We start from the raw sequence: 13,251 nt of genomic DNA, 5'->3' as shown, positions 1-13,251 counted from the left end.
TCAGAAATAGTATTAGAATATTACTAGAAATAATAATATTAGAATATTATTAACCATGATACGATCCATGTTCAAGGAGCACCTGTTCTGGCCAGGTGCTGGGCCAAGCACTGTACTTCTGTGACCCCATTTCACCCTCATGCCCCACTCTGCGACAGTACTTAATGCCCCACTTTAGTTCCTGACTGCTGCAGTAACAGATTACCACAAACTCAGTGGCTTGGAACAACAAAAATCTATCTTTCAGCTCTGGAGGTCCGAAGTCCAAAATGGGTCTCACAGGGTTAAAATCAAGGCCTCGAAGAGCTGCCTTCCATTCTTGGGGCTCTAGGGGAGAATCTGCCCCTTGCCTCTTCTAGCTTCCACAGGCTGCCTGCCTTCCTTGGCCCGCAGCCCCTTCCTCTGTCTGCACAGCCAGCAAAGACCGGGTGGTTCTTTCTCACATAACATCCCTCAGCTGCCTCTTCCGTACTTAGATCTCCCTCTGCCTCTCTTCTGCCTCTCGGTTCACTTGCCACCTTCCTGTGACTCTCGCCTCCCTTTTATAAGGTTCCTTGTGACGCCGTGTTGGGCCCACCCTGGTCATCCAGGGTAATCTCCCCACCTCTAGAACCTTAATCTAATCACAGCTGCAGAGTCTTTTTTGCCATGTAAATGTTTACTGTTTCTGTGGATTGGGGTGTGGATATCTTTGGGGGACCGTTATGGAGTTGACCACACCCACAGTTACAGATATAGACACAGAGGAGGCACGGTTAGTCCCCAGGGCCGTGTGGGCTCTCAGGGGGCAGAGCTGGGCTGAGAGCCGGTCTGTCGGTCTTCAGAGGGCGTGGCCCCCAGCTCCCGTTCCATTCACGCTGGCCTGGGTCCCCGGCCTTGATGCTGAGGAGTTTGCAGGAGAGAAGGGAAGCGGCCGCCACGTCATCCAGGTTTCTCTCCCAGCCGCTATTTTGGCAGCATGAGCCAGTTTGGACAGAGGCCCCTGGAGAGAAACCTCTAGATGGTTTTATCTCATTGTTTCTGACAAGCCTCTTTTAGGCTGGTTTACATCAAACGTCTTTCATTTGCCTTGCCATCTGGGCCATAGGTTTACTGTGTCACCTGAGATATGGGGTCAAAAACAGCATTATTTGAGGTGCCTGGGGCCACGGTCGGAAGAGATGTTGACCTGCAGATAAGGTGGAAAATCCCCAGTTTTGCTCCTCTTCTTGGAAAAACATGATCTTTGTTGCAGAGGGTGATACTGTGTGTACACTAGTGCCTGGGCCTACTGCCCCAGAAGCTAGAGAGGTACTAAATGTATCCTTAAACCCCTGAAACACCTTCTCTTGACGTCCAGACTGACTCTGCTACTGAGGCCTGCGGACCTCATTAATCTTCATTGCCATAGGTGATGTTAGTAGTGATGTTGTAGCTACCATTCACTGGGGGCCTGTGATGTGCTGGAGTCTGAGAAAATTGTTAAGAAACAAAAGATGGGGGTTAAGAGCCTGAACTCTAGAGCCAGCCTGCCTGGGTTCACATCAGCTCTACTTAACCTCTCTGAGCCTCAGTTCCCTCATCTGTAGGAATGGGACTGATCCCGAACTTGATTAAATCAAAGATGCCGTCCATTAGAATATGCGCCGTTTCTTTTATGTACTATGAAGAGAGAAGGGTAGTGCCCATGAAACTGTGACCTGTCATCGAATGCAAAACACATTCTGATTTCAGAGATGTTAGTTACAATGTGAGGAAATGCACATTGGAATCAATGAAATACCTCGAGAGCACCCACCTCCTGCAGCTCTTGTGCTTAGGCTGGTGTCAGGCACATAGAAAGGGCTCAGTCCACGTGAGCTGGTATTGTTTCTGTTGTCCCCATTTTACAGATGAGGAAGCTGAGGTTGAAGTCACTTCCCGAGGTCACCCAACAAGCAGTAAATGGTAGAGTTGGGATTTGGGTTCCCTCGGCTGTGTGTCTCTTTCATGGCCCCCAAATCATGTCTAATAACAGGCTACCCACACCATGGATGAGATGAGAGATCAGGAACAGGCTGGCACCATGGCCGTGTGCCCGTGAGCAGGTCCTCCACCCCTCTGGGTCTCCACATTCTCACCTGTAAGAGGTGGGTGATAACGTGGACCCTGCAGGGATGCTGGGAAGGATGCCTGGATGTGAGAAAGGTCCCACATGTGCTCAGTAAACCTTCATCCTCTCCTCGCTTCCCTTCCCCACCACCCAGGCACAAGCAGCTTTTAGGGCACTGGCGTTAGCCACAGAAATCCTGAGCTCGGAGCGGTTGCCGTGGATAGTTGGACTGACTTGCCTGGACAATTGGAGCCTTGGGCACCCCGGACACCTGCCTAATGCCTGCTCCTGCTTAGAGCTCAGCCCTCACCTTCAACTCAGCCTCCGATAAACACCTGAGCTGGCACAGCCAGGCCTAGAGGCCCTCGGGGCTGTGTGAAGCGATTAGAAATAGTTACCTGGGGTGTCAATATTGGCTTAGATTTTAAAGCTTAACGCTGTTGGATTAATTGTTCATCCTTTCCTCGCTGATTTTTTTTTTAAGTAAATTGTTCTTGGAAGGATAATGTACCTGCCAAAGTGTTCAGATCCTAAGAGCACAGCCTGATTAATTTCCACTAAATGCACATCCATATAACCAACACCCAAATCAAAACGCAGAGCATCACCTGCCCCCAGCTCCCCCCACCTCTCCATCCTCCCCACCCACCAGGGTCACTGCTGTGCTGACTTCTAACACATGGACCAGTTTTGTCTGCTTTTGCACTTTATATAAATGGAGTCATTGAGTGTGTGTGTGGCTTCTTTTGCTCAACATTAGGTTTAGAACTTCATGTCTTTTGCGGTTAGCAGTAATTTGCTTATTAACAGTCCAGTATGAATATATTTTGTTATACGGATATATCATAATTTATCCATTTTTCTGTCTGTGAACATTTGGGTAGGTTCCAGTTTGGGGCTATTATGAATGGGTTGCTATTAACATTCTAGAATATTCTAGTACATTCTGGTACATGTCTATAGGCGAACATGAGTGTGCATGCCTTCTGGATACATACTTAGGAGATGAATTGCTGGTTATGGCTTATTTGTATATTTCACTTAAGTAAAAGTGCCAAGCTGTGGTCGTACCAGTTGATATCTTACCAGCCAGTGTGCGTGCGTGTGTGTGTGTGCGCGCGCGCGTGTGTGTGTGTGCGTGTGTGTGTGTGTGTGCAGGGGCTCCAGATGCCATAAGGTAGTGAGAGAAGCAAAGACTTTGCAGCTGCGGCTGGAAAGGAGGATGTGAGCAGGGGAAGGAGACAGGGATGGACGTTTGGAGGCTGCAATTTCTATGCAGTTACACTGAGAGTCTGGGAGGCTTGGAGCCTGTTTGCTTGGCCGTCTGCAGTGGGGACATATTTCTTCTGGGCTCTGGCCTGTCATGAGTGTAGGTGGCTATTCAGAACAGAGTCTCCAGGGGAGGGAATCCACCGTCTCCGCCATCCTAATACTTAAATATCACTGTGGTCTAATTGGATGTGCAGCCCACTGCCCCCCGCCACCTCACCTCCAGCAGTAGCAAACCCAGTGCCTGAGACAACAAGGCGGGGACAGCCCTGAGTCACCATGGCTGCCCCTCGCCGACTTACTGGGCAACCCTGGACAGGCGGGCGAATCAGACTCCCTGTGAGTCAGCTACCCTGGGAATCTCACCTCAAGCAGGTGAAGAAACGAATCTCAGTTGAAGATCATGGATGATTATAGATAGCAATGGTGGGTAAGTGGATACGTGGATAGGTAATAGACGGACAGAAGGATGTGATGTGTGTATAAGTACGTAACTAATTAATAACTTGCACACAAGTATGTGTATGTTCACCATTGTATCGATCATTCACCACCTCTCACAATAGCCAGAGTTTCACGAATACTTGCTGTGTTGGGCATGGAGAGTTGCCTACACCTTGACACGCCTGATTCCGTGTGATTCTCCTAAGAAACATTGTAAAGCAAAAACTGTCGGCCTCGTTTTACAGATAATGAAACTGAGGCTCAGAGAGGTTAGCTCTCCTGCCCAGGGTCACACAGCCACTGACTGACAAACCACGGTTCTAAGACAGTCTGACTCTGGGCCCCTGTTCTAACCAGTGTGCTCCACTCCCCACCTGCTCCTTCTCTCATTCGGTCCTCATACTAACTCTGTGGGTGGGTATCATTAGTTCCCTTTGATAGATGAGGAATCTGAGGCCCAGAGAGGTTAAGTAACCCATCCAGAGACACAACGACACATGGTAAGTAAAGAGCAGAGCTGGGATTCAAACAGATCCCTCTGCTACCTGAGTTCTGGCTATAACCACACAATTTCAGCTAATTCAAGCCCACAGCAGAGCTCGGTAACTACTAAACGAATGAATACAAAGCCAAGAATATTTTAGCAATCAAGTCACAGATTAAAAGAAAAATTCATGCCATTATTTAGACATAGATGGAAAATGAACTTTCCTAATGTCATTCCTTCTTCTTTCAGCCAATATTGGCTGTGATGAACCAGACGTGATGCTAGGGGCTGGCGAATGCTATGGTGAATCTAGAACTCATTCATTCACTCGTTGATTCATTCACTCATTCATTTGCGGACTGTTTATCGAGTTCCTGGTCTGTGTGCACCAGCATTCAGGCTCATTGCAGAGGAAAAGGATGGGTAAACACACTGGCAATTAAATGAGGTGTTACTGTCACTGTATAACGTCCTTTTTCATCTTGTCATTCATCTTGAACCACTGGTCCTCGAAATGAGCTCAGTGAGGCTGAAAATAGTTTGAAAACGCTCTATCCAGACAGGCATCTGCTTTGGGGGAGTGTTACTGGTGTTTACACACCCCTGTCTAAAGGCTTGAATACATTATTCACTGATGGTACTTAGTACACATCAGCGACCGCTTCGCTGGTCTTTCATCACTTTCCCCACACACCAGTGGATCCTGGCAAGTGAGAGCAGCTGGGCCGAGGGGCCGGCAGAGTGCCGTCTGAGGGCTGTCTGAGGACCCCAGAAGTTATCAGTTTACAAGCAGATTTTTACCTGTGAGAGCCTGTGTTAGACGGTACGTGGCAAAGCCTGCTTCTGGGCTAGGCTAGACTCTGCACATGTCCTTGGATGCTGGGGGTAGCTGATGAAGATGCTGAACAACACCAAAGGAATTGCTCCCAGAACCAGAACCGAGGTCCAGTGCAAGGCTGTGGTGGCTTAGTATCTCACAGGCATAATAGTGGCACGTCCACACACACCCACTCTCTATGTGTCACTTTTGTGTGTGTGTGCCGCGTGGCTTGCGGGATCTTTTTCCCCCAACCAGGGATCGAACGCGGGTCCCGGCAGTGAAAGCACCGAGTCCTAAGCACTGGACCGCTAGGGAATTCCCTCTATGTGTCACTTTTAATAACCGTTGTGTGTGGCGCCTATCGCAACAACTGCCCACAATTAATTGTGTCCTTCTGCTTTCCAGCCTCTGTAAGGGCCGGACACTCTATTCTGTGGTCAGGGATGCCAAGATCGTCTTGGATGTCAACAAAACGAGGCAGATTGCCCAAGAAATTGTGAAGGTACCGTAGGGTCTGGGGCCTATTCCCTGAACCTCAGAAAGACCCCTCCTGAGACTCATGGTCTGGCTTCAGATCAACAGTCTGGGCTTAAAAGAGATTAAACTTGACCTGCACGATACCAGGCCAGATACAAGCATGAGGGATGGTCTACTAATGTTTGGTTTCCATCTGGTGCCCCATCATCATGATAATTGGGTGTGTGCAGAGACCCGGGGTGGGGGGAGGGACTCTTCTCATTGATAAACTCCCTTACGCCTTGAAGCCTTGAATTCCCATGAATGTAAGCCATCTCTCTCCACAGCTGCTGGGGAGGCATCAAATTGGTGTTGTTTGGGATTAAAACAAACAGGAACATCCTGTGTTTTCTGGTGGGTGCCTCATTAGTCCATCGTCTTCGGGTTTTTATTTCCCACTGGAAGTGTCAGGACTGAGCTGCAAAAAGAAATAAAAATGTGACTGCTCATTAAGGCAAAAAGAGAAATCTAGACGTTTCACCCTTAAGCTTGACCTCCCACAGACCCTTCTCCATGTTCTTGATTATCGCCTTGTGATATGTCTCTTGAGGCGCACAGTGAAATTCTGCAGTTGTGTGGGTTAAGTAGATCTAAGGAGCAAGTCTCCTGCAGATGAGTTATTTTGCAGAATGGAAGTGGAGAAGATGGCCGATGGGATTCCTTACTCTGGGGGCCTCTTTTCAGGTTTGTCCCCGCCCCTCTCCCTCTGGGGAGATCTTCCTTCGTTTCTTCTTCAGGAAGCAGAAGAGCTTAGATGGAGATGGTTTTGCTATGATCTGAGGGGGGTGGCAGATTTCTGTCTTGGGGGCCCTGCCTGTTCCCACTCGCCATGCCTTCTCCACCCCACCTGCAAACCTTGGCATTTGGGTCCCAGATCTGCAGCTGTTCAGTGTGGTTTCAGTGGAAGGGCAGGGCGTGTGGATCGTGACCCCGAGCCAGGCTGGCAGTGAGCGCGTGGGTGTCCTCTGGCAGCTCCCTGTATCCTTGTTTCTTGCAGGGCATGGGCTACCTCCACGCCAAGGGAATCCTGCACAAGGACCTCAAGTCCAAGAACGTCTTCTACGACAACGGCAAAGTGGTGATCACAGACTTCGGGCTCTTCAGCATTTCCGGGGTGCTGCAGGCTGGCAGGTGAGAGGTGGTAGAAGGTCCCAGAGGGGTTCTTGATGGATGACGGTCAGGGGATGAGAAGTCGCCCAGGTGGCTTCAGTGACCTAGACGTGATGCTGGACCTGAGGTCGCTTAGCTGCACGGCTAGGCTGCTGAGCCCATGATGCAGTGCGGATGCCCGGGTCACACTCTGAGTCCCATGGGGCCTGTCTTGGAAATGGCGCCTTTGAATGGGCACAAAGCATCCTTCAATCCTGCCACGCCCTTGCCCTTGAGTTTCACTGGAAGACACTCCTTACTCCAAGCACGCACATGGAAGCGGGCTCCCCCAAGCACCGTTGCTCAAAGTGTTCTTATGAATCCCGTTGGTTTAGCACAGCAGGAGTGTGGTTAAGAGCAAGGGATTGAAAGTCAGACCCACCCGGGGCCCAACTTGACTCTGCCACTTATGAACTGTGCCTTCGCTTTCCTGCAAGAAAAATGGTGGGTGTGATGATTCCTGCCTCAGAGGGTCATTACGAGGGTAGAATAAGACAACACACAGCAAGCATCCAGCACAAGGCCTGGAGCACATCAAGCACTACAAAGAATACTGGGTTGGCCAAAAAGTTCGTTCGGGCTTTTCTGTACCATCTTATGGGCAAACCCGAACGAACTTTCTGGCCAAGCCAGTGGCTTCTGTGGAGTTGTTGTAATTAGCATTAATTTGCATATACCTCCTCAGTATCACCCAGGAGGGTCATTAACTATTGTTAAGTAATAAACTCTCAGCCACCACTCACCCTGGAGCAAGCTACCTTGAGTTGACCATGTGAAAAGCAGCCTGATCCCAATTCAGAAGGTCTGCCCTTTGTGACTTTTGACTTGGAGTGTGTGACACACACACACACACACACACACACACACACACACACACACACACACTTTAAACCCAGCATGTTCTCTCTAATCATGCCTCTTTCAACAAATGGTACGTCTCTCCAGAAAGGCAGCACCCCCCAAGCCCTGGTTTCTCTCATTGTACTTCCATTTCAGCTGCTTTGGAGAATCCCTGATCCCTTTGAGGTACACCCAGGAGCCCCCCAACAAAGTGAATTTTGTTCATGCTCTGTAATACCTTGAATCTCAGTCAGACCCTCTGAAATGCGGTGGAGCCTGATCTAGCTGTTCCTGTGTGTTGTAGTAACAAACAGAAGCTTAAGGGTTTTTTTTAGAGTTTACTCCACCCAAAGAGATTCATCTCCAAAACTACATCTAGTCCCTAAGATAAGAAAGTAAGTAGACAGGAAATTAACAAACGGATCAGTGGATAGATGGAGAGAGTCATCAAGTCAGAACCCAAGAAGCCAAGAACCCACTTAGGTTCCAGTTTACTGGTTGGGGAATCGCTCCCTCCCTGTTTCCATTGCCCCCGGCCAACGACAGAGGAAGCAGTTGTTGACATCACTATGAGCCCAAGTACTTGTGTCAAGACAAGAGGTTTAGCAGGCGTTGTCTTTAACCTAGCTCAAGGCTCTTAAGAAAAAAAAAAAATCAGATTCCTCCCTCCTGGTGGCAGGTCCACACGCTTTCTCCTTGTCAGTGGCTTCTCCCCCAAAAACCAGAGGGCCTCTGATCTTTTCCCTTTATTTATTTATTAAAATTTATTTATTTATTTATTTTTGGCTGCGTTGGGTCTTTGTTGCTGCATGCAGGCTTTCTCTAGTTGTGGCGAGTGGGGTTTACTCTGTTGCAGTGCACAGGCTTCTCATTGTGGTGGCTTCTCTTGTTGTGGAGCACGGGCTCTAGGAGTGTGGGCTTCAGTAGTTGTGGCACGCGGGCTCAGTAGTTGTGGCATGCAGGTTCAGTAGTTGTGGCTTGCGGGCTTAGCTGCTCCGCGGCATGTGGGATCTTCCCGGACCAGGGCTTGAACCCGTGTCCCCTGCATTGGCAGGCGGATTCTTAACCACTGCGCCACCAGGGAAATTCCTGATTTTTTCCCTTTAGATTCATGGTTTTCTGAAGCCACAGGGAGACGAGAAAGCAAAGGGAAAAGGAATGACCTTCAGCTCATTCATGAAGGCCCAGTGTCAACCAGGAAGGGAGTGCAAGTCAAGGGCAAGGTGGCTTCTGGCCTTGTCGCCCAGACAGCACACTGCCCCCGCCCCCACCGTGCCCCAGCCTGGCTGTCAACGCAAACCTAGTTGGTGTTGCAAGAGGCCAGGGAGCCCTCAGCAATCTCTCCCAACCAGAGATCCACAGCGTCTGGCTACCCAGGAGTAGCCATTGGTGGCTTCCTGTGCTTTTTTCCCTGTTGGAGGGAAAATAGGGCTTAGTTCAGAACTTTGCTCCCAAATGGTGTGCTATAGAATTCGTGTGGAATTGTGGTTAGGAGTTTAGTCGCTGGAGTTTTAAAGACTTGCAATCAAACGGATGTTAGTCCTTTCCCTTGTTACCTTCATGGCTTTGGGAGGGTCACTTAAGCTCTTTGAGGCTATTTCCTGACCCATAGAACAGGGGTGATATCCACCTGATTGTGGGCACATAAGAATTAAGTTGGGTGGACAGCCTGACATACAGGAGGTACTCAGCAGGAGTTACTTGCCTTCCTACCCTTCCCTCAGTTAGACCTTGGGGCATTGACAGTGCTGGGTGCCCAGAAAGGGGAGCTCAGCCGAGCCTGGGGCAGGGGTGGGGGTAGCAGTAAAGTGAGCACGTCCTGAACATCCATACAGATGCCAGAGCTTCCCCTGAGCCCGTCCCCGGCATTGCCTTGCCTACAGCTGTTCTACCATCGTCCAGAAAAGGTGTCATTTGAGATGCCAGTGGTATCATGACAGTTGCCCACAGGCTGTTATTGATCATAATAATAACCATAATGAAGATGATTTGGGTTGGTCACTGATGGATCCATCACCATGGGAACAGGACACCCCAGGGTGTCTGTGCCAGGCCTGTCTTCCAGCCCCCTCTAGGCACATGCTCACGTCCGCCCCAGGATGATGGTTAGCGAGTGGCCAGCACCCTCCTTCCTGGCCCAGCCCTACAATTCCAAACCTCCACTGCCCCAGTGAGTCAGGAGGAGGCGGAAGGGGCTGTTGGATGAGATGGGAACAGGGACGTTTGCCCTTTTGGCAACAGCGTTCCACTCCACCCCACCCCTCAGGGCCTGGTCATGCCAGTGGGGTAGCATGATATGTCCCCACTACACTGATGTTCTTGGGGTTTCTAGAACACCCCAAAGAGGGCCTGCCTTGGGCCTTTGTCCTAACTTCTCTCCTGCCTGGAATACTCCTCTCCTTGTTTGTAAGGCTGGATCCTTTATGTCATGAAAATCTTAGGCATACTCTTCTCCTTGCTCGCATGGCTGGATCCTTTATGTCATGACCTTCTGCCTGGCATACGCTTCTTGTTGGCATGGCTGGATCCTTTATGTCACGATCTCCTGCCTGGAATACGCTTCTCCTTGTTCGCATGGCTGGATCCTTTATGTCATGATCTTCTGCCTGGCATACGCTTCTCCTTGTTTACATGGCTGGATCCTTTAGGTCATGATCTCCTGCCTGGAATACGCTTCTCCTTGCTCGCGTGGCTGGATCCTTTATGTCATGAAAATCTGAAAATCTTAGCTCACATTTTACCTAAAGTCAGCTCCCTCTTATCTTTGACACATTCTCCTATTTTAATCTTTCCTATTTAGATAATTCATTTGTCATCACTTTCCCCTACCAAAGTACAAGCTCCAGGAGGGCAGGGACTTTGTCAGTCTTGTTCACTGCTGTGGTCCCAGTGCAGAGAACAGAGCCTAGGCAGAGCGGGTGCTCATAAATACAGTCGGTCCTCATTATTCGCGGATTCCATATCTGCAAATTCACCGACTCGCTAAAATTTATTTGTAACCCCCAAATCAATACTCACGGCACATTCACAGTCATTCGTGGCCATGTACAGGGTGGTGAAAAACTTGAGTCAACTGATGCACATGTTCCCAGCTGAGGTCCAAGGAGAGGATGCTGTGCAGTTTTGTTTCAGCTCTCATCAGCGATGACCAGAGGATGGAGAAGGGATGGTGCAGTGCGGGGCAAGGAGCTCCAGCTCTGGGGCCAGTTGGATGGGTTTTGCAATTCTGCCCCCTGGTAGTGGGGCAGCCTCAGGGCAAATCACGTAATACTTCTGAGCCTCGTTTTCTCTTGTGTAAAATAAAATAGACTAGGATGAATTGTTTTTAGGATTTAAGATTATAATCTTTTTGAGATGTGTGCATGCGTGTGTGTATATACATTTCCTCCAGGAGCAAAAACTCAGTTTTCACTAATTCAGTGTTTGCTGAGACTTTATAGAACATAAGCGCTATGAATAACAAGAATTGGCTGTATTTGTTAAATGAAGATGGAGAAGGGGGCGCCTCAGAGGCGAAGGGACACGATGACTGTTTGGGTGTTGGGTGTCTCTCTCCAGATCAGCCTTTCCTGCACCTCCCACTGAGTCTTGGCCTCAAGTACAAGGTCAGGCAGTGCTTGATGGGGGGCTAGGGATGGGGGAGGAACACAAGAAGGCCAGCAGAGATGGTCCAGAGACTTGGGGTCCATGATGGAGGACTGGTCCTCCCTGGGCTGTGAAACGGGGCTCACTCTGTGCTTTGCTTCTCCAGGCGTGATGACAAGCTGCGTATCCAGAGCGGCTGGCTGTGCCACTTGGCCCCGGAGATCATCCGCCAGCTGTCTCCCGACACAGAGGAAGACAAGCTCCCCTTCTCCAAACACTCGGACGTCTTTGCGCTTGGGTAGGTGGCCCACCCTGGCTTTTGAGAGCCCCAGCCTGGGCAGAGGGGCACTTCCCAAAACATTCCCTTAGTGCTTCTGGAAGGGACAGGGCATCTGTCTGCGGAGGAAGAGGTGGCTGGATTTCTGGGTGAGTTAGGGGGGATCTGAGTGGGCTGTAGTAGAGAGACCCTAGCAAACCTTCATGCCTGGTTTCTAACTGGTTGTGTGACCATGGCAAGTTACCTGATTCATTCATTCATTCGTGCAATAGCTATTTACTGGGTGCCTGTTCTTAACAAGTTGTCAAAAACTTAGTGGCTTAAAACGACCTTTATTATCTCAAGTTTCTGTGGCCAGGAATTTGGGCGTGGTTCTGAACTGGCTCAGGATCTTGCATTAGGCTGCAGTCAAGATGTTGGCCAGGGCTGCGGTCTCATCTGAAGGTTTGACAGGCTGAGGATCCATTTCCAAGGTGGCCTGCTCACATGGCTGTTGGCAGGAGGCCTCAGTTCCTCACCACACAGACCTTTCCAAAGGCTGCTTGAGGGACCTCACAACACGGCGGCAAGAAGCTGCATTGCCTTTATGACCTAGTCGCAGGAATTGTACATCGTCACTTCTACCGTATTCTGTTTGTTAGAAGCAAGTCAGCAAATCACAGGGAGGGGAATTAAGCTCTACTTTTTACAGGAAGGAATATCAAACAATTTGTGGACATTTTAAAACCACCATAGGTCCCTATTCTCTCTTGTCTGGTGGAAGACAGACAAGGAAACAGGTTTTTTTACAAAATTCTGTGATAAGTGCTATGCTGGGGATAAACACAGGACTGTGGGAAGAAAGGAGGAACTAAATCCAACCTGGGAGGTCAGAGAGAGCTTCCTGGAGGAGGTGACTCCTGAGCCTGTGTTAAAGATTGAGTGTAAGTAGTCCAGGTGAGGGTAAGGTGAAGTGTTCCAGATAGAAGGAGCACATGAAAAGCAACAAGGGTGAAAAAGAACAAATTGCCCACAATGGAGGAATATGTGGGGAGCAGGAGTGGAGGGAAGAAGATGAAGCTGATGGATGGAGAATCAGGAAAAAATGAGCCTGGGGTGGTGAGATGAGTGACTAGAGAGGAAAGAAGGCATTCTGCAGGGACCTAGAGGCTGAGTTAAGGAGTTTTCATCTTCAGGGCAGTAGGGAGCCACTGATGGTTCTTGAGCAGGAGAGTGACTTTTAAAAGTGTATTGAGCACATAATCACACTCTGAGCTTTAGAACAATCACTACTGTGTTGAAAACGGAAAGGAGAAGGACAAGATTGGGGCCAGTTGACCAACCCAGGGGGGAGATGCTGAGATTCTCTGCTGAATCAGTGCCAGTGGGTGTTAAAGCTGGGATTGGACATAAGAAGCAGCATTTTGCGGGTGGAAGTGATAGGGCTTGATTGTTGGTTTAAATGTGGGTGATGCCAGATATCTGCCTGAAGCAACTTGGCAGACAGTAGTGTCATTCACCAAAGTAGAGACCCTGGAGGTGGGGCAGGGACGGGCCATGCCAGAAAGGCAGAGAGAGCAGATTTGGACACAGTGAGTGTGAGCTGCCTTGGAGACAGCCGAGGGAAGCAACCAGAAGGCGGCTGAAGCTACACAGTTTAAGTTTGGGAAAGAAGAGTTCAGGACTTGGCGGCCAAGAGAGTGACTGCAGCCGTGGGAGGGGATGAGGTGTCTTTGAAAGTACAGAGGCGGGAGAGAGGGTCCAGGGCACAGCCCTGAGATGCAGATCCGGACGCTCTGAGAAGCTACAGCAGG

At 49.6% G+C, this 13,251-nt stretch overlaps 1 protein-coding gene across 1 annotated transcript in view; it reads left to right on the top strand.

The window, feature by feature from the left end:
- The window catches only part of KSR2 (kinase suppressor of ras 2), a 402,202-nt gene that overhangs the window by 382,745 nt on the left and 6,206 nt on the right, over window positions 1-13,251 (top strand). The window contains exons 15-17 of the mRNA XM_027124708.1: window positions 5,497-5,593; window positions 6,605-6,738; window positions 11,348-11,479. Of these exons, the coding sequence (XP_026980509.1) occupies window positions 5,497-5,593; window positions 6,605-6,738; window positions 11,348-11,479 (363 nt within the window). The remainder of the gene's footprint in view (window positions 1-5,496; window positions 5,594-6,604; window positions 6,739-11,347; window positions 11,480-13,251) is intronic.

Source organism: Aethalodelphis obliquidens, unplaced genomic scaffold, assembly GCF_003676395.1.
Source record: "Aethalodelphis obliquidens isolate GAN/ISIS:26980383/991018 unplaced genomic scaffold, ASM367639v1 scaffold28, whole genome shotgun sequence".
In the NCBI taxonomy this organism is placed as follows: domain Eukaryota; kingdom Metazoa; phylum Chordata; class Mammalia; order Artiodactyla; family Delphinidae; genus Aethalodelphis; species Aethalodelphis obliquidens.
The sequence above is the reverse complement of the archived record's forward strand: the minus strand, read 5'-3'. Positions and strand labels throughout refer to the sequence as shown.